A 20,620-nucleotide genomic window follows, 5' to 3' on the forward strand; every position below is an offset into this window, starting at 1 on the left:
CCGGGGAGAATGGCCCTACCTGGAGCCTCTGGCAGAAAGCACCAGGGGAGACTCGAGGTCGACCCTTAGGGTTCTGGAGTCGGGGATACAGAGGATCCGAGGCCCGCTACACTCCAACTGAGAAGGAGATATTGGCAGCATATGAAGGGGTTCAAGCTGCTTCGGAAGTGGTTGGCACTGAAGCACAGCTCCTCCTGGCACCCCGACTGCCGGTGCTGGGCTGGATGTTCAAAGGGAGGGTCCCCTCTACACATCATGCAACCGATGCTACGTGGAGTAAGTGGGTCGCACTGATCACACAACGGGCCCGAATAGGCAACCCCAGTCGCCCAGGAATCTTGGAGGTGATCACGAACTGGCCAGAAGGCAAAGATTTTGGAATATCCCCAGAGGAGGAGGTGACACGTGCTGAAGAAGCCCCACTGTATAATAAACTACCAGAAAACGAGAAGCAATATGCCCTGTTCACTGATGGGTCCTGTCGCCTTGTGGGAAAGCATCGGAGGTGGAAAGCTGCTGTATGGAGTCCTATACGCCAAGTTGCAGAAACTGCTGAAGGAGAAGGTGAATCGAGCCAGTTTGCAGAGGTAAAAGCCATCCAACTGGCCTTGGACATTGCTGAACGAGAAAAATGGCCAGTACTCTATCTCTATACTGACTCATGGATGGTGGCAAATGCCCTGTGGGGATGGCTGCAGCAGTGGAAGCAGAACAACTGGCAGCGCAGAGGTAAACCCATCTGGGCTGCCGCATTGTGGCAAGACATTGCTGCCCGGGTTGAGAACCTGGTTGTAAAAGTACGTCACGTAGATGCTCACGTACCCAAGAGTCGGGCCACTGAAGAACATCAAAACAACCAGCAGGTGGACCAGGCTGCTAAGATTGAAGTGGCTCAGGTGGATCTGGACTGGCAACATAAGGGTGAATTATTTATAGCTCGGTGGGCCCATGACGCGTCAGGCCATCAAGGAAGAGATGCAACATATAGATGGGCTCGTGATCGAGGGGTGGACTTAACCATGGACGCTATTGCACAGGTTATCCACGAATGTGAAACATGCGCTGCAATCAAGCAAGCCAAGCGAGTAAAGCCTCTTTGGTATGGGGGACGATGGTTGAAATACAAATATGGGGAGGCCTGGCAGATTGATTGTATCACACTCCCACAAACCCGGCATGGCAAGCGCTATGTGCTCACCATGGTGGAAGCAACCACCGGCTGGCTGGAGACATACCCTGTGCCCCATGCCACTGCCCGGAACACCATCCTTGAAAAGCCTTGAAAGCAAGTCCTATGGCGACATGGCACCCCAGAAAGAATTGAGTCAGACAATGGGACTCATTTCCGAAACACCCTCATAGACACCTGGGCCAAAGAGCATGGCATTGAGTGGGTCTATCACATCCCCTACCACGCACCAGCCTCCGGGAAAATCGAACGATACAACGGGCTGCTAAAGACAACACTGAGGGCAATGGGTGGTGGGACATTCAAGCATTGGGATACACATTTAGCAAAAGCCACCTGGTTAGTCAACACTAGGGGGTCTGTTAATCGAGCTGGCCCTGCCCAATCAAGACTCTTACGTACTGTAGATGGAGATAAAGTCCCTGTCGTGCACATAAGAAATATGCTGGGGAAGACAGTCTGGGTTACTCCTGCCTCTGGCAAGGGAAAACCCATCCGTGGGATTGCTTTTGCTCAAGGACCTGGGTGCACTTGGTGGGTGATGCGAAAGGATGGGCAAGTCCGGTGTGTACCTCAAGGGGATTTGATTTTGGGTGAAAATAGCCAATGAACTGAATTTTATGATATTGTATATCATTATTTCTATGGTTGCTATCAATGGTATAGCAGTGAAAATCACCCAGATTAATGAAGAATGAACTAGCTCCGATGAAACCGAGCAAAGTGCAACGATGATAGAACTGGACGAGTGCAGCAGTACCGAAATGAGAACTGGCTTCAGGATGCAACAGCCCAAGACCACACACCATCCTTCTGGCCCTGAAAGACTGTTATGACAGATGGAGCCCAAAGTTGTGGACTAAAAGAACTCAATGGACATTTATATATATTTATGTATATGTATTATATGTAGATATGTATGTATATGTATTATATATGTATATATATAAAAAAGATAGTGGTGATTAATTGAAAGGTATCGAAAAATGTGAGACCTGAGCATAACGTAAATGGTATGGAATAAGGGGTGGATACTGTCCTAGTTTCGGCTGGGATAGGGTTAAATTTCTTCCTAGTGCTGTGTTTTGGATTTAGTATGAGGAGAATGTTGATAACACACTGATGTTTTCAGTTGTTGCTAAGTGCCCTCCTAGTCCAAGGACAGCTCCCGTGCCTACTGACTGAGCTAGGTACACAAGATGGGAGGGAACATAATCAGGACAGCCAGCCCAGCTGGCCAATGGGGTATTCCATACCATGTGACGTCATGCTCAGTATATGAAGGGTAGGCGTGATCCAGGAAGTACCGATCGCTACTTGGTTATCGGTCAGCGCGGGTGGTGAGCAATTGCATTGTGCATCACTCATTTTGTATATTCTATCATTGTTTATTATCATTATTCTCCCTTTTCTGTTTTATTAAACTGTCTTTATCTCAACCCACGAGTTTTTCTCACTCTTACCCTTCCGATTCTCTCCCTGTCCCACTGGGGGGGCGGGGGGAGTGAGTGAGCGGCTGCGTGGTATTTGGCTGCCTGTCAGGTTAAACCACGACACTGTCTCATTCCATTTTCCTGTATCAGAATTGGAGTGTGCAAGGATTGGAGTGTGCAAGGGCTTATGTGTTTTTAAACTGAGATGTGCTGCAAGAGTTATCTTTCTCTCTTATTTTTAAGAAAATCTTGATTTATTCCTCTCTGGAATTTTCAGGAGGCAGCTTTCTTGGTATTCAAGAATACAAGAATACCAAGCAGCTTTCTTGGTATTCAAGAGAATTAGCAAAATTAGGCATCTCCATCCAAAATCCCAATAGAGGTTGAGTATTTGGGAGAATTTCAAACTAGAGCTAAGAGTAGAGGAATAAAATTGATAATTTTGTCAGTTTTACTCAGAGCTAATATTTATGACAGCTCTCAAAAAGAATTTGACTCTTCTGTATGAATATAACCTGCTTGCTGTACAAGTGCATTACTGTAGTATTTAGTTGAGATTTTAATGCCTATTAAGATATTAGAATAAAGTTACTAACATCTTTGTCAAAATAGTATCTGTCTACCCAGTGCCTGCACTTATTGCTAGGAATGAGTAATTAAAATGAGGAAGGAATGTAATTTGATTCCTATTCAGCCTGTGTTGTCTTTGTGTATGATCACTGAGTTCAGGATAGTTGTTTCTTATCACCTTACTAGCTGGACAGCACAGAGTTTCTGAGAGATTGGCTGTTTTAATACACACACAGTTTCTTAGCTCCAATCTGCACTGATTATAATTGTGTCAGTATCTTAGGTAGTTAGTTAGCTGTCACATACATCTACAGAAGCTGTAATCAGATCTTTCACTGCACTGCGAATATCGCAAATCATTTCATATGAGGATGCAGGAGACAATGGTTTTTTAGCCATTATTTTTCGCTCTCATGTTTTGGTCAATGGAGTTGGAAGACTCCTATGTTTCACTGCCAGTCTTCTGAAATAACTTATCAAGGCAAAGCTTACATCTTGTGGACTGAAATATCTCAAGACTTTAAAACAAGATTGGAAATTAAAGGTAGGCAGTGGTTCAGTTAGAACTGATGGTTCTCATATGATTAAGCTGTTGAGTAAGTTTCTCTTGCCGAGGTGCAGCAAAGTCAACACCATTCTATTTCCTTCTGCTTTCAGTGGTATAGTTTCTTTACAGTTTTGGTGGACACATTTTGTAAATGGCTAAATTAGAGATACGAAGTAGCTTGCAAAGTCCTTGAAGCAGGGGCTGCGTTTTTGTTTTACATTTTAAGGTCCAAGATTACAGTAGGAAGAATTTGATGAAGTGAATTTTTTCAAGGCTTTTAGCTTTATAATAAGCCTATAACTTTCAGACTCATATTTTAAAGAATTGCTCGTTTTAAAAATAAGTATTAAGATGTATTTGTCTTAACAGCATTTTTCTAAAGAAGTAAAGTTTTTGTAGTCAGTCTTCCCATCAGTTTCGTATTGCTGCTTACAAAATAATGTTTAACTTCATTCTTATTGGTCTTATTTTATTTTGAATAGAACTTAGATACAAAATATGAATAAGAGAATAATATAGTCAAACTATGAAAAAAAAAGTTAACATACACACAAATATGAGGTGATAACAAAACCTATATTATTAGCAGTAGTAGCTTTCCTTTCTAGCTTTCTCCTCTGCTGTTGAGGTCACCATTGTAAAAAACGTAAAATATAAAAAGGAATTTCATCTGTTTATGAAGTTGGGTTAATGAGAGTAGGAAAATGGACAAGTCAGAAGGAATAAACTCATGGTCAGGTAGAGTAGAATGGAACAGCATAAACGTTATAGACCTGGACCTATAATGATCTCATTTTTTTCAGAATTTTAGAAATCCTAAGAGATCCATTGTACCATGAATGTTACTGTAGGTTATCATAAGCATTGCAGGAACATGCAAGATGATAAATAGCTATTTTTGGTAAAACCTCTTGTTTCTGTTCAAGATAAAGTTATCAAAACATTCTTTGCATGAATCTTTATGGTTTTTTTTCAGTTAGATTGTATCTAGCAGTTTAAAAGTTACTAGAAAATAAGTTATTTATATTTATGGTTAAATTGCTGTTTGTTAACACACAATAGTGCTGAGGCATCAGCAACGACCTCATGAAATTGTCTGTAGATCATGGGAAATTTTCGTAGTATTTCCTTTTTGGCAGGTCAGCTTTCATGAAATAAAACAAAATGTTTGTCTCCACATAGGAGAAAGCGTAACAAGGAAAATGCCTGTGGGAATTATACTGGTAAAAGTCTTTCTCAAAGATTTCTTACTACTCAAAGTGTACAGCAGGTCCCCTGACACGCAGGTTTCCAAATGATATTACTGATTTCGAATAAAATGCCCTTTATCTTCAGCAGTCAAGCTTTTTAATCAATATACATGATAATAACAAAGTAGTATTATGTTAGTGCTTCTATCTTCAAAAAACAGTGGAAACAATTATTTCATTAGTTTTAAAACAAACTGTCTGTTCTTAATAAAAGATGTGTAACTGATTCTAAAAGCAGATCTCCATGAATATGTGGATCTTAAGCATAAGTAACATGAGGTTTAAAGATAATTTCACTTTATAGCTTAGCAGTTTAATTTAACCAATCTCATTGTCATTTTATGGCTGTTCCATATGCTATATGAAATAAATTGAAACAGTGCTTGTTAGAAATTGAAAGGAGTTAGAAGATCATCCTTCAGGTTACTTAGAGTAATCTTAGGCAATGGAAAGTAATATATGGAGACAGCAACTCTCATTTTGATACTGTGCTTTTCAAAATAATGTTGGATGAGTATGACAGTGCTTATACTATCAGTTCCATTATAGTACTTGGTTTGTAACTGTTTGTCCATTGATGCAGCTACTTAAAAAGTAGTCTTTCCACATGATTAGGTTATTCCTAAAAACTGTCATTAACTTAATATATAAGAACACCTAGGAGTTCTCAAATTGAGACTGTCTCTCTACAGTGGGAATACTTACCAAATGGTATTGACCAAATGCTACTCCAGAAAAGCACTCCAGTGTGGACAGAGATAACAGAACTTTGCTTACTGTGTAAAAAAAACCCCAAACCTTCACGTGTAAAAAAGGAGAAGCTATTTCAGTGAAATAATTTTCATTGGCATAATGGTATACCAGTAGTACTAACCGCAAGCATTGATGTCCCCACAAAGGCTCAAGATACTCTTTGGTGTAGGACTAAAGATTTCTTTCTTGAAAAATTGGACAATTTTACGAAAATCCATATAACCATAAGTATCAGATTTCTTTGCTACAGAGAAAGGTTAATTTTTTCTTTGAGCTTTTATATTCCACTCCTTGTTTAGTAGTTTGGCGGCTATTTTTTTCTGTTCATGTTTGAACAGTTCCACAGGTTCAAAGAAAAGTGGAATCATCTATGAAAGAACAATTAATTGAGGGCTGTTAAATGTGAGGACACTATCTGATTTAAGTCCTTGTGTCACAAACTGCTAGAGATGATGAAAATATTCTGAGAACTCTTAACTTTTTTTTCCTTGTTTTTTTTAACTGTTCTTTGGCATCTCCTAATGACCACTGTCAGAGACATGGAGACCTTCCATCTGACCAGGAACAGCTATTCTAATGTAGTACCAGTAGGCCAATTTCCAACAGAAGAATTAAGTACCTTCTGGTTAGGTTCAGCAATGTCTCAACATTGGTACCTGAGCACCTAAAACAGGAATTGTATGCCTCACCTTATCATTAAGGTTTAGAGTTTCGGAGGATGTTTCAGAAAACATACATATGGAGCACAGAACCAGTTAATGATAGCAAATAGGGAAAAAGCATTAAGTACTGAACTATGTCTGATTTCCTGTTGTACTCCAGATTTTGCATTCCTGATTTAGATAGGGTTGCACACAGACGTGGTTGTATTTTTGCATTGACTGCACATGATTTTAAGACAATTTACGCTCCCATCATACGTGTATAGTGTCAGTTGACATCATGTGGGTTGATGCCTCAATTTGTTCATAAAAAGGAACTTATTTACTGCACTGAATTTACTGAAATATATTTGTAGTTAAACCTTAATGAAAGCATTATTTGGGGGGAAAAAAGGAATTTAGCACTTTATATGGCTTTTTATAATTGTACTTTTAAGAATAAAATTCATTAAATACATTAAGCACATTTTTGACATCAAAGTCATGTATTTTGTTTACAATTTTTAAAACTTCAGCAAATTTCCTTTCTAAAAAAGGAAATCAAAGTCTCATTCTCCCTACATTGATAAGAAATTGTAGTTTTAAATACTAGTCTACATAGTGAGAATAATTTTAATCCTATTTGGCAGAAGCCTTTTATTTAAAATGATTGCTTTCTAAACTCGGATAATACACACTAAAATGTTTTTTTCCAGTGGTGACCAAATTCCTTAATATTTCATTTTATGATGTAATTCATGTGAAGGAGTAAGTATCTGTAATTAACCATGTTCATGTAATACTAAAAAATCTTAAAAGAAATAGCAATGTTTTTGAGACCATGTTTACCTACAGTATGTTGTAAGTAAACAGGATGAAAATATTTTTATTCAGTGAAAAACAGTTTTAGTCCTAATTCAATGTTTACTTTATTGGAATAAAAGGATTAAATAAAGTGAACAGACTTACCGTGATTTGTACCTACAGGGAGGGCCACTGAAATTTATCCACCTAATCCGCTTATCAGTGTTGGGACAAATTACCAAAATACCTGGTCTTGAGAAGGCTGTAGTCTATTCATAGCTTGTAGTTTATTGGTTTGCACGCAGATTCCTATGTCAAGGATGAATGTAAAAACTGGTTCCTAATTGAAGCATATTGGCACAGACTGACAACAGTAGTCCCTTTTACAATGCACAATGCTGTAATCTATTGGGTATGATTGAATGAGGCACATCCGCACACCACAATAAAAGCCTTTGATAATGTCCCAGGAGTCAAGGTGTATGAACACGGCATTTAGTTTCAGAGTCTTGAGAACAGGTTTCACAAGTTAAAAAGATACATGGCAATCTTTTGTCAAGTTTAGAATTGGTATTCATGGCTGGGCTATCCCATCAGGAATCTGAGTGGGCCACAGGCAGAGAGCGACTGTTTTTCATGGAAGTCCTTTGTGCTCCTGATAAGGTCCTTTGATGATGGGAACGTACTTGTTTCAGTTTTGAATTCAGTCATGCTCGGGGAAGTCTGAAGACTTTTGCATCAATGTTATAGAAATGTTTTACAGGCCACCCATGTATTCATAAGTTTTAAAATTTTTTATATATTTTAGCATTAGTTGTAGTTACTGAATTTGATTTCTGAAGATAATGCAGCTGTAAAATATGGTGACTTCATTTTGGTAAGAGTAGATACACTTTGAATGGTTTACCTCATGTCTTTTAAGCATAAAACAAATATACCCATGAATACAATTAAATATGGGAAAATAAGCTGTTCAAAATTACCTACTTATTTTGATGAAATTTTTTTTAGGAGTTTTATAGTTTTGGAAACAATTTATGTTTTTTTTTTCTGACATTCAAAATGCTACACTTTTTCTGCACTTACATTCTTATGATCATCTTTGCATTCTATAATTGTAGTTGATGCAGTTTTCATATTCAGCTTGAATATGAAATTAGTTATTATTTAGTACTGTATTTTAAAGAAACAAAAGGCACAAAGCGAAACCTATCATAGATGATAAGTCTTGACGGCATTCTTGGAAAAAATATACTGCTCTCTTTTGTGCTTCATATAGGTAACTTAAAAATAAAAGGAAAACGCAGACTACTGTTTATCTCTGGACTTAATTTAGTGTGATTATTTGGTTATTTTTTTTTCCAGTGTTTTTTTAAAATGTCAGTTCAAACTAACAGACTCAGTTCCCAGAGGTATGGATGACACTGATTTACTTCATTGCTGTTGATCAGAATGAGACAGCTAGTAGGAATTTAGGGTACATTGCATAACATCTGTAAAAGAATAAAATGCAAATCACTCAATAAAGGAGAAAATCCAGTAGAAAATCAAATAAATACTTCTTCCACATCCTGAAAACAGTACTGCAGGCAGAATTAATTGATGAAGTAGAGTCAGTGGGTGATATGCAGAATGGCCTTTCATCACTGATTTCTTGTTACAAATTGATGTGGGTAGTAGTGTTTAAGATTTTTTTCTTTAAAATTTCATATTCAAAGCAGATTATATTTTTAATAAAAGTATTTTCCTCCAGAAAGATTATATTTCATGGAAAATGAATCTTTCCGCACAGAGAAGTTATGCAGAAAAAAAATAAAAAACTTTATTCAAGGTTACTAATTAAAAAAAAAGTAGTTTTCCTTTTTTTTTTTTAAACTGGAGGTCTTTAATTTGGTATTTTTGTCATGGCTTGTAATACACTTAAAGATTTGATTTGTTTTCCAGTTTCTTTTCTTCCCTCTCCTCTTGTTTTCCTTTTCTCCTCTTCCTGTCCTCTTTTCCAATTTTCTTTTGTCTTCTTTTGCCAAAACTAGTCAGGTTTGAAAATGTTAGAGATCAGTTAAAGAAAAACAGCTATACTTCATCTCTATAAAATAGAGAGGCAAGTGGCAGTATGAAAGGCAAGCCTGTTGTTTGGTTGATGTCATGAAAATAGAAAGTAATATGGTCAAAAGTATCTGCCATTGAAATACCTGTAAAGAGCTGAGTTTCATCTAATCCTGTAACTCTACAGAGATAGAAAGAACTAAATGTTAATTTGTGTTAAACCTTGCATCCCTTATCAGCTGTAAGAGAATAAATGAAATAACTAATATGCTCCAAAATAAAATTCAAATAGTAGTGAGAATCACTTTGTGCTTCAGTAAACCAAAATTGGCATCAGTCTTATTTTTGGCTCTGTTTGTTTTAAACCTACTATTTTTCTAATTGAAACTATACAAAATATTACGCATTGCTTCTAAAAAAAAGTAGTTATAAAATACTGAAAAGGTGTTTTTGTAGGAAAAGACATAGAGTTAGATTGTTTCTGGATTTTTCTTTTTTTTTGTTTCCATGTAAGTGTCCACACAAATAGAAGTAAATTGCTTTGGATTTTCAGTTGTTCTTGTGATTTTTGCAACTGAAATCCCTGTAATAACCATACAAGCCACTTCCGATTTCATAAACAGGATTACGATTCTAGGTGAATGTTAAGGGGTGGATCAGCTCCTTGAAAACAAACTCTTGTTTTCTTTCAAATATTGAAAATATTTGAATATTTTCTTTCAAATATTGAAAAGATCTGCTTTCTTAGCACAACTGACTCTAAAATCCTTTTCAGCATTTTCTGTGATGTCAATGGGTCTTTAAGAAGTCATTAATATATGTTATGTATTATAAAACAACTGCTGATTGCTAAAGGAGCAAAAACATTCACCTCTGAATATGGTAGTTGATTCAGTTTATATTGTCTGCTTTAGCTAATTAAGCACCAAGGACCAGATCTGAGGTTGGATGACGTCTTATTCACTAACTGCTTTATTAAAAAGTAAAAGATTGTTTGAGAAGTGAGGCAGTACTTACTCTTACTAAGGAAGGTACAGTCTGGCCTGAAGGAAATTTATTTTAGCTCTAGCTCAACTGTATTTAAATGTTAATCCTGCAAATTCAGGCCTTATTTTGTGAGAGTAATTTAATCTATGAAGAAGAAGGACTAGTGTTACATTAATTTGTAGTGGGTTTTCGTTTTAAAATATGAAATATTTAAAATGATTTTATCTCCAAGTCATGAAAAAAATCCTGTGATTTTTGGTTTTGTTTTTTTTTTTAGCATAGAACAGTGTCTTAAAGACCTGCAATCGGAAGTAAATGAGATATGTACCGATGAAATACTACAAAGCACAACTGACTGCCTTCAGTGGCTAAACAACTGCAATTTTAGTTCTCTCAGACCTTGTTCTACACACCATGGAGAGCTGATGGAGTTCCTTAGGACCTTGGTAAAAATTGTTTACTAAAGACTTTAATGTTTGGGAAAGTTGGTTATATGGTGGGGGGGAGGTTTTGAGGTTAATTAGTTTCCTCATTTCCGTTGTCACTGTGGTGAGGATAGTTCAGAAATTTTATTGTAAGGCTTGGTACTGTTTTTATGTCTGCAGCAGGGGGTTATGTTTCCTTTTGATCATGCTTTAAATAGACAAACTTGGGACAAAGTCTTTTCACGATACTACCACACATTCAGCCCTGCTTATAAATACATGTTGGTAAAAAACATCTGAAATTATTGTCTACGCTGAGGCTGTTACTGTTACGGCCTGTTCTTCTCTTGTATCAGCATGAATTTAATTTATCTAATACAGATTAGTGTTCTTTATGCATTTTTTAAGCATTAACTTCCTGCGTACTTTTTCTAATTAGAAATGTGGGAGCTACATCCTTTGTCCTAGCAAGTTGTACAACTAGACGTAACCAGAAATCAAATTTCACTTCAACGAAAAATTCCATTATTTTAGAAGGCATTTTTATTCAAAATTTTTATTAAAAGTTAACCTTAAAATATATGTGGAAATGGAAGTCTGGAAAATTGAATTAGCTAGATAAGTGAAGGACGATACCTCAGTAAATGACAGCCTGCAAGTTTACATATAAACTATGTATATGTGTGTTTATATGATGTTCATATGTATGAGTGTCAAAACAAATAAACAGTATCCAGTGGATTTTTCTTTGTCACTTCCATGTCATGGCTTAGTTGTAGGACATGAACGCCTTTAGGTTAAGATTGGCTGTATTAGCAGAGGAAAAATGCTGTGGAGAAGTGGAGTATTTTCTCCTTTGGGACTATCTCCTGACTAGAGCTCGAGCTTCATCAAATCGCCTGTCCGTTTTTTAACTCTTAAAACTGGTTGTTGATCTTTCAGTCACACTTGAACCCCCTGGATATTAGGCTGTGTCAAATGAGGAAATCATGTCTCGAAACACCACGTCTTTAATGTTCATGTGGTGAAGAAGTGATTTTGTCCCCTTCTAACACAGGTGATCAATTTGAATGTTGCTGTTAATAATCACCCCACTCAAGGATGTTGGAGACTGCTACATGTCATACTGGATCTAGACAAAATGAGAGAATCCCAGAAAATGCTGACTTATGAAGTCTTCTGTTATTCCTCTTAGTCCAGTTGGATCCTTACTTAAACCGCCTTAGAAGAGGGCATGGTAACGATGACTTGCTTATGCACCGAATCACCCTTAGCCACTGAGATGAAGGGCTCCAGAGCGGAGGAATGTGCCGGGGTGTTGTCCAAAAAGCGGATTCATAAAAAAAAAAAAAAAAAAAAAATATTAACAGTGGTCAAGCCTTGGAACAGGCTGCCCAGGGAACTGGTTGAGTCACCATCCCTGGAGGTATCTAAAAGACGTGTAGATGAGGCGCTTAGGGACATGGATTAGTGGGCATGGGTGTTGGGTTGATGGTTGGACTCGATGATCTTAGAGGTCTTTTCCAACTTTAATGATTCTATGATTCTATGTCCATTCCCCGCTTTCTTCCTTCTCCGAGGCCTATTCAAGCCATATACCTGGACACCAGGTGGCGGCATTTGTTTGGGAAACACCAAAATGTCCCCATCTCTGGAATACTTTGGGTATATCTTATACAAAATGTGCTTTCTAGCTTTTCAACTTCCCAGGAGCTTACTGACTGCATGACAGAATGGCTGTGGGCTGTAGAGTCCAGTTAAGCCTTGCGAATGGCTCTGTGGCAGGCTGCTAAACAGACAGCAAAGTGTGAGATGCCTTAAAGTCTCAATTCTGCACAGCTTATCAGGAAAACATCTGTGGAGCTCAGGAACTTGAACATCACTGTTTCCAGGCTCATGGCTTCTTAGATAATCCAGCCTGTTGTGTAGATGAGACTACAGATGAAAAGCGTATATGTATCAGTGTAGACAATCCATCTGTAAGAAGTTATACTTGCAGTAGATAATCTTTAGCTCCCTAAAGAAGTCTGCAGTGAACTATTTTCAATAATATTCAACATTAATGAGATTCTTACAATCTGATTTTTCTTAAATGTGTATCTCCATCCATTGAACTAATTACTCAGTTGACTTAGTTTCTCACTTGCAAGCTTTTGATTAAATATCATATAATACATCTTCAATAATAATAACCTTCCTTCCACTTCAGGACAATATCCCTATTCATTGTTATCCCTTATTATGTGTGTTTATTTTGTTAGGGATTTTGTTTATCTTCTAAGCTGCTGGAAGAATTTAAAAAGTAGTGGGAAGTTCTGTATGTGCTTTGGCTGAGGTGCTGTATTTACGTTTATTGGTAGCGTGGTATTCTCATGCATTTGTGAATGCTCATGGAAATACTGAGAGGTTCTTCATGAAGCTTAAAAATGTTAATTATGTGAAATTTCATCATTCTGTGCACTGTTTTGTAATTCTAAATATTTAAAAGCTGAATATGTACATGGACGCATCTTCCTTAAATTCTGTTCCTGCTAAACTAATGACAAAATCTTTTTCTAACAAAATCTTCATCTTACTGGATTTGTTTATTGATATGATAGGTAATAGTCTATAGTACATAGTAGTCCAGTTGGTAGACCGGAAATGTTTTCCTGTGTATTATTGTCACTAACTTTCTATGCTCATAAGAACTTTTCATGCTTTTCTAAAACCTTTGGATACTAATTTGGATCTTTTTCTCTTTAACAGTTTTGGCATCATCTTTTGAAGTGTTTTTACAGGTTAATTTTTAAATAGAGAAGCCTATGTCAATATAGGCAATATTCAAAGAGACTTGATGACAGTGTGTTTTCAGAGCTTCAAAGTTCACATTAGGGGCTCTTTTTCTGAGTAAAACTAAGTCTAAGATGGCGTCTGCAAGCTCCCTATTTTCAATGCTTTAGTTTAAGTTGCAAAGGGCTTGAAACAATACTTAGATTCTTACTGGCTTTCATGAATAAAAATGTTTCTGCTTAACCTTAAAAAACAGCAGTAGGGATTTGCTTGGAAGACATTTTGGATTTATCATCCAAAAGCATCAGTTACATTCACTGTTTTGACAGCTTCTCTTGTTTTGTTCACTTCAGAATATAGTATTTGAGCATAATTCATAAAAAAAATTAACCTTTAAACTCCAGAAATCTGTGGAGACTCAACTTTTCAACACAGTTGTTAGTGATTAGGGTTTCAGTTTACACACAGAGACACATTCTCTTTGGGGTCACAAAACTTTATAGAATACTTCAGTAGATAATAAAAGAAAATCAAATCAGCCTTATGTATATGCGTATTGATATGTATGATTTAAGATTTTAACTAGTTACACATATTTCTATCAGATGCACATACGTTTAGAGGATGATATTTGACTGATAATTTCCTTTATTATTCTGTCTTCCACATGTGTTTCCTGCTTGTAAGTAAAAAAATTCATAGAAAGCATTCTGAAATAAAAATGTAAAATGGAAGAAAAATAGCTAGTCTATTATTTTTAAGACTTTCCTTTATGGGAGGCAGTCATGCTCTCTGTCTTTTGTTCAGAATTAGCTACTGTGGTGCAAGTCTTTTATTTTTTAATTTTTATCATGGAGCACTCTGGAGTACAGGGCAATAGGAAGGTTAAATTCTTGTTTTCTCCCATAGGAGTGCACAGTTTTGAATCATCCAGAACAAAGGAGTTCTGATATTGAGAATTTTTGTGACTCAAAAGCATGAGGGGGGAAAAAAAAGCCCAGTGAAGTTTTTGTTCTAAATTTTGTCTTTTTTATATTTTTGTAAATTACCTATTGATAAAAGTTTGCTACAGTAGAAAAATTGAACACTTTGTATTGGGAAATTATTATATTTATGCAATACCATACTCAAATTTGTTTTATTTCTCTCTCTCTCAAAATGGGAAAAGAAATAAAACTAATAATTTCCTCAAATACTATAGGTTAAATAAATCAGTAGTTCTGAAGGTGGAAGGTAGCCAACAGTTTCTTTACCAGCCTTGCTTTATAGGATGCAATGTAGCTGGGAGACCCAGGTAAAGGACATGAGTGGAAAGAACTACCCTTATGTGATGTGCTGCAATGCTTTTCTCTGTTGGAGAGAAGCAATAGGAGGTGGGGGAGCAAGTGAGAGGGCTTCTGGATCCCGATTCACTTAAGGCTTGCCTACTTGGTTCCTGAAACCTAGAAAATCAAGAGTAGCACCTATTTCACTCAGTTTTCTTGTGACTGTGATGGGGAAATCTGTAGTTGCCTCTAGTGCAGCTGGAGGATTGAGAGCAGGTCTTTACAAATAAGAAGTTGATGGGCCTAGAACTGTGGCCAAAGCCAACCTGCAGCAGGAAAAATGCTGAGGATGTGGGAAATGGGTTTATAACAGGCAACTTTTTTTCTCTGAGAGAGGAAGGAGATTTTGATGTCCAGTGACCATGGGACTTTGGGGTTGTCTTCTACTCATATATTGGACGTACCTTGTTCATGCAAATGATTCGCCTCACGCACATTAAGGAAAGCTGCAGAGTGCTGTTTGAATCTGTGTCATTCTGGGCCAAGTAGAAAGCATTGAGCTGTGACAAGAGGACCTGCTGTTTGCTGCAGGGACTCTTGAACTTGAAGCAGCTCTAAGGTCAGAGATCCTGACCCCAGAGCACGAGGGAGCTCTTCAGGCTCAGGTGAAGTAGGAACAGCGCATGCATCCTTGTGGTTTCATCTGCTGTGTTAACTGGCTTCCTTCTTCTTCTCCAACCCATACAGCTGAGATGTATTTAGAGGTCACTATATTGTTAATGTATCAGTCTGCATCTTGGTTTGACAGGCTACACAGCTTCTTATTCTTCTGCCCTGTGTGACCTAAGACTGTTCAATTCTTAACAAGTTTTCAATTTTAGTTCTTCAGGGGGGTCCTGGAAAGATTATTTTATCCTTAGAATGGCCTTTTTGGTGGTTGCCTGCTGAGCCAGAATATAGAAAGCAACAATGTTTCATTTTATTAATCACCGTCTTGGTTTTATGAGCAAAACCTGTCATTACCTGTGTAAATCTTGAGCAATTTTTCATACCATCTTCTTTCAAAGATGTGTAGACCACAACAAGCAGGCTGCCAACGCTTACCTAATGAGCTTTCCAAAGTTTTCCTTTGAATTATGGGCTAGAATTGATTGAGAAAAGAGGTTGAGGATGTAAGAAAGATGGGAAGAAGGATATGGGTTACTGGAGCAGTTTCACCAGGAGATGGATTGGCGAATAAAGCCATGGGAAAACAGGCTTTGTTATGTGTGGTGTTTGTATAGCAATTTGTTTGAGTCTGTAATTTGCTAGTAAGATAATTGGCATTGGAAAAAATTGATACTCTAGCAGGACGCTGTTCATTTTATGAACCAGAATTAACAAAACATTTCTAAAATACTGTCTGATTTACCTTTGTTAGCAAAGCTTGCTGAAGAATGAGCAAAATCAAGAAGAAATGATACTTCACTTCCTTCTGGATCTCTCTAGTCAGTGTGGTGTCTCATTTCCCTGTACTCCAAGCGGGACGTCTTTTGAGTTAACATCTTCCCTCCATGCGATAGAGGATGATTCAACTATGGATGTGAAATCTCTCTGGGATGATGTGAGATTGCATCTTCGACGATTTTTAGTAAATAGACTGCAAAGTCAAGAAGAAACAAATACTAATGCTTTACAACAACAAGTAGAATTTAAAACTCAGTGCATACGGCAACTTTTGTTTCTTTATCCTGAATCAGAAGTCTTAATGAAGTATCAAAATATGCAGAATAAACTGGTTAGCGATCTTCTGCAGAACTGTATTTTGTCTAGTTGTGGTGAAACGAATTTTGATAAGGTGGTTCATGGTTACCAAAGTTCCGTACCCACATTGTGCACAATGATAAAAGAGGATTTGTATATACTAAGTGGAACTATTGATCCTTCTTCATCATTGAAGTTTATTAATGAAACTTATCTGGATACCATCACTGAAGAAATGACAGTTCTTCTTGAAAGACTTTGTGAGCTGCAGTTCAAAGAAAATGCTCTACATATAGTTAAAGCAAACAAGATTTCCAAGAAGCATAGAGGAACAGTTCATGCTGTGGGTTAGTAGCCTTATTTTATGTTCATTGTAGTTAGATATTATTTTAATTCTACTCCTTTTTTTTAATATACTTGATTATTTCCTGTGAAGAGAGAGGCCTGAGATTATTAATTACAGGTTGATGTTTTAACCATATTACTGCAGTTGAATTATAGACTGCATCAGAATTGTGATGAAAAAGGTTTTGAAGTAAGGGAGAGTATCTTATGCTTATGTATCTAGAAACCCCATTATAATTCACTGGATAACGTTGTCATGTCATAGCTATTTTTTTCAGTCTAACATATTCCAACTGCTGTACTATATAATAGAATAAGAACTATTTAATCCAGATTTTAAAACACACAAACTCTTCAGTCTTCTACCCCCACTTTTTTTGAATTGTCAGAAGTTTAAAGATTATAAGAAAGTCTGTACAATAATGTGATCATGAAGTAGACACAGATTCATACATCAGAGCTGACCCAAAAGATTACTATACAGATTCTAATTCTAAAAGAAAAAAAAATAATTTTAAGTTTTCTAGTCTTGTGAAAGTGCAGTAAGATAGAGTTAATGCTACCTGGTCATTTCTTCTTGTTCTATGGAATTTAATGCAGGAAAGGAATCTGTTATTTATGTGGTATATTCTGTACTTTCTTTTTACAGTTGGTGAGTCTGACATGCTAATTTCCAAAGGGATGAATCAGGACTTTAGAAAAAAATCATACAGAATGGAAACTTCCATAACATAATTGCATGATTGTGTGTAATTGCTTTTTCAGTGCAGAGTTTTGAGCGCTCCTGTGTGCAAGAACTGTTTGTTTAAAACATAGCCTTCCATAAAGGTGAAGTAGTTTGCAGACAGAAAATACTAAAAGTTTAGAATCATGTGAAAAATACAGAAACAGAAGATAGATCTTTGGGTTGTACAACATACACAAAGGATGAGCGAAGTGATGATTTGCCAGGTCTATGCAGAAGAAAATTATACTCTTGTGAGTTTTAAAATCAATATGCATGTTAGTGTAAGTCAACTAGAAATTCCACTAGAAGAAATGCAGAAATAATTTCTCAACAGGAGCTGAAATATGGAGGAATGTATGGAACAAATGAAAGATAAGGTAAGGGAACAGGCATGCAGACAAATAATGTGAAAGGATGAGAAGTTCAACGTAAAGCTGATATGTTAGTGGGATGGAGTGTTGGTGGGAAACAAGGAGAAGTGTCAGAGTAATGCTTAGTTATGAAATAAATGACAAGAAATGTATCTTTGAGTTACATAGTAAGATGGGAGACTGTGAAAGGTTTCACTGACTAAAAAATGACTGATAGGGAACTGGAAGTTCGTAACTTAATTTTTCAATCTTAAAACAGCTCACAAAGATGGGGAAGTTCAGTTACCTCCATTTTACATCTAAGACATGGCGATTAAAGTGACGGTAAGGGTGGCTCTCTAAAAAAATTACTGCTTCTATATTTCAAGAAGGAAGAAAACAGTCCTTCAATCCATTAAGGTAGTAATTCTTCTGCTTAAATTTTCTTTGCCACAAGATGTATCTTTACATGTTTTTGTGTCAGCACATCTATCAGGACAGATTTCCAGTGCACAGTTCTATTGTATATTCAAAAGAACAGAGGAAGATGAAAATATACAAAGTAAATCTTGGAACCTGCTTGCAACTTTTAAAACATTTGCTGCAATTAATTAAAATAAAAAAAAATCTCTGTATTTCACAAATCCCACAGAGGATTTTTATTTTGATTCAAAATGTATTAAAGGTCAGATTTGCAGGTGCAGCAGCTGTCCCCTTAGCACTCATAAAATGTCTTTAGAAGTGGTGTTTGTTAATATAATTTAATCCTCAAAATTACTTTCTTCACAGTGGCTGTCATGCTCATGTCTTCATCTCTTCACTGTATAGTACTTCATGTTATTTTAGTTCAAGAGGTTGGTATGGGAGGCAAGCATTGATTCTTACTTGCCTCTCTGTTACTAGTTTTCTGCAGAATCAGGCTGTTCTAGATGATCTGTGGTTATAGACTGGAGGCAGCCAAACAATAAAGCGACAATAGTGAAGTCAGCAGGCTAGAGCAAAATAGGGGGTCAGAGTTGTAGAGTTACATAGGATTTTTTTTTTTCTTTTCATTTTGTGGACTTGTCATAGCCTATTATTTGGTATTATTAATGAACTCAAGCAAAATTTACACTTCTATCATTACCAAAACAATTATTATTGAATACTTAATTGTATGTGAAGAGTCTTTTCTAGAAAGAGATTTCTCTCTTCTAAATGTTTGAATATACTATATTTGTACAACACTAAGTCAGAAAAAGCCAGTTTTCCTTTGGAATTAAAATGTTCACAAGGCAGTTCACACTGAAATAACTATTCTGGAAAAAATTCTACAGAATAACTATTTTGGGAGGTTTATAATGGTAGACAAGTTCTTAGTGTCAAGTGGCTTTTCCTGCCTGGAACTCTTTACTAAGTTCTGATACCTTTGCTGCCCTCCCACAATTGAGAGTGGAAGTCTGTATTTATACATAGGTTAAGTTAAAAGACAACTTTAATAGGTTGCCTTGACAGTGATACCCACTTTGTTGAGTATCAAAAAAAAAAGCATGCTGGAGTATGGACAGAAGGGGAGAAAGCGAAGGAGATTATTTTCCTTAGCTGAAAGACAATTATACCAAAGTGTTTCTTATTTTTTGATGCGTCTTGCCTCCGCCCTCTGGGAACCACCAAACCAGCACATTTCAGAACAGCAAAATAATTTAATCTAGGGCATTCAATTGGGACTGTTATTCCAGAGGTGAAAAAAGGGTTTGTGTTTACTTAGTCTGCCCTCAGGGAAATGTGGTTTTTGGTTTGTTGTTTGGTTTTGTTTTTTTTTCCATAAGAACTGCTGTAATTGATCCTACTATGTAGGAGAGGAAAAAAATCAGAAAATAATTAAACAATGCTAGAACCCCAGAAAATTTTATATAGATGACCTACTTCTGTCAGGAAAATATAGGTAGTCTATAACAAGCTTTAACAGAGTTAAAAATCTTTAAAATATTTCATATATAACAATCTATTTGTGAAGTAAAGAATTAACATTTTTGTTTTCATACTGTGTTAGAACAGTTATTTGTCAAGTACTGTAATAAGATTGTATCTGTATATCAGGATTGAGGATGAGCATGCTTTGAGAGAGAAGCTGGCAAAATGGTATGGGAAAAGAGGCAAATTCTTTGAAACTTGGCATCTTTGATTGCCAACTCTAGTGGAGGCAGGTGGTTTTATTTTATATCTTGATCCTGTTCCCAGTTAAATCAGTGACTCTTATTACCTTTAACAGTGCAGGATTCAGCCATTAGTATTTGGGCTACGTATTGTAATAGGTTTTTATCTAGCGTGGGTTATAATTTCTCTGTGTACTCTCAGCATATCATCGATCTTTCCAATCTGCTAAAATAATATCCAAGAAATGTTTCCCAACCACCCCTCCCCAAATATTTTTTGATGGAATTTTGTAAGATGTTGTTTCAGCCCTTCTATCATATTAATCATATGTGTCTTTCAAAAGTTTATGTAATGTTACAGGATTTAAAAAAATACTGGAAAAGTTATGTATCTGTTAACATACTTAGCATGGAAAGAATCATGCAGACGGCTGGTTTTCAGCTTAACTCTTACAATTTTTTTGCTTCTATTTCCAATGTGATATTTCTCAGAAATTGTTTGCAGTAAGTCTATTAAATGTGGATTGTACTTTTACCTTTTGAACCTTTTTCGTGTTCTTTTGTTTACAAAAATGTTAAGCTAGTTTAATCAGGGATTACTAACCTATCTTAATCCTTCATCTCTTTTAGATGAAGAA

General features: G+C 36.5%; 1 protein-coding gene across 2 annotated transcripts in view; it reads left to right on the forward strand.

Moving 5' to 3' along the window:
* The window catches only part of KIAA0825 (KIAA0825 ortholog), a 261,914-nt gene that overhangs the window by 43,741 nt on the left and 197,553 nt on the right, over positions 1 to 20,620 (forward strand). The window contains exons 5-6 of one of the 2 annotated variants that reach the window (XM_075136550.1): positions 10,498 to 10,666; positions 16,103 to 16,777. In XM_075136550.1, coding sequence (XP_074992651.1) covers positions 10,498 to 10,666; positions 16,103 to 16,777 — 844 coding nt within the window. Of the gene's footprint in view, positions 1 to 10,497; positions 10,667 to 16,102; positions 16,778 to 20,620 lie in introns of those variants that run through there. The other variant, XM_075136551.1, reaches the window with a different exon arrangement.

Source organism: Calonectris borealis, chromosome Z (genome assembly GCF_964195595.1).
Source record: "Calonectris borealis chromosome Z, bCalBor7.hap1.2, whole genome shotgun sequence".
Lineage (NCBI taxonomy): Eukaryota > Metazoa > Chordata > Aves > Procellariiformes > Procellariidae > Calonectris > Calonectris borealis.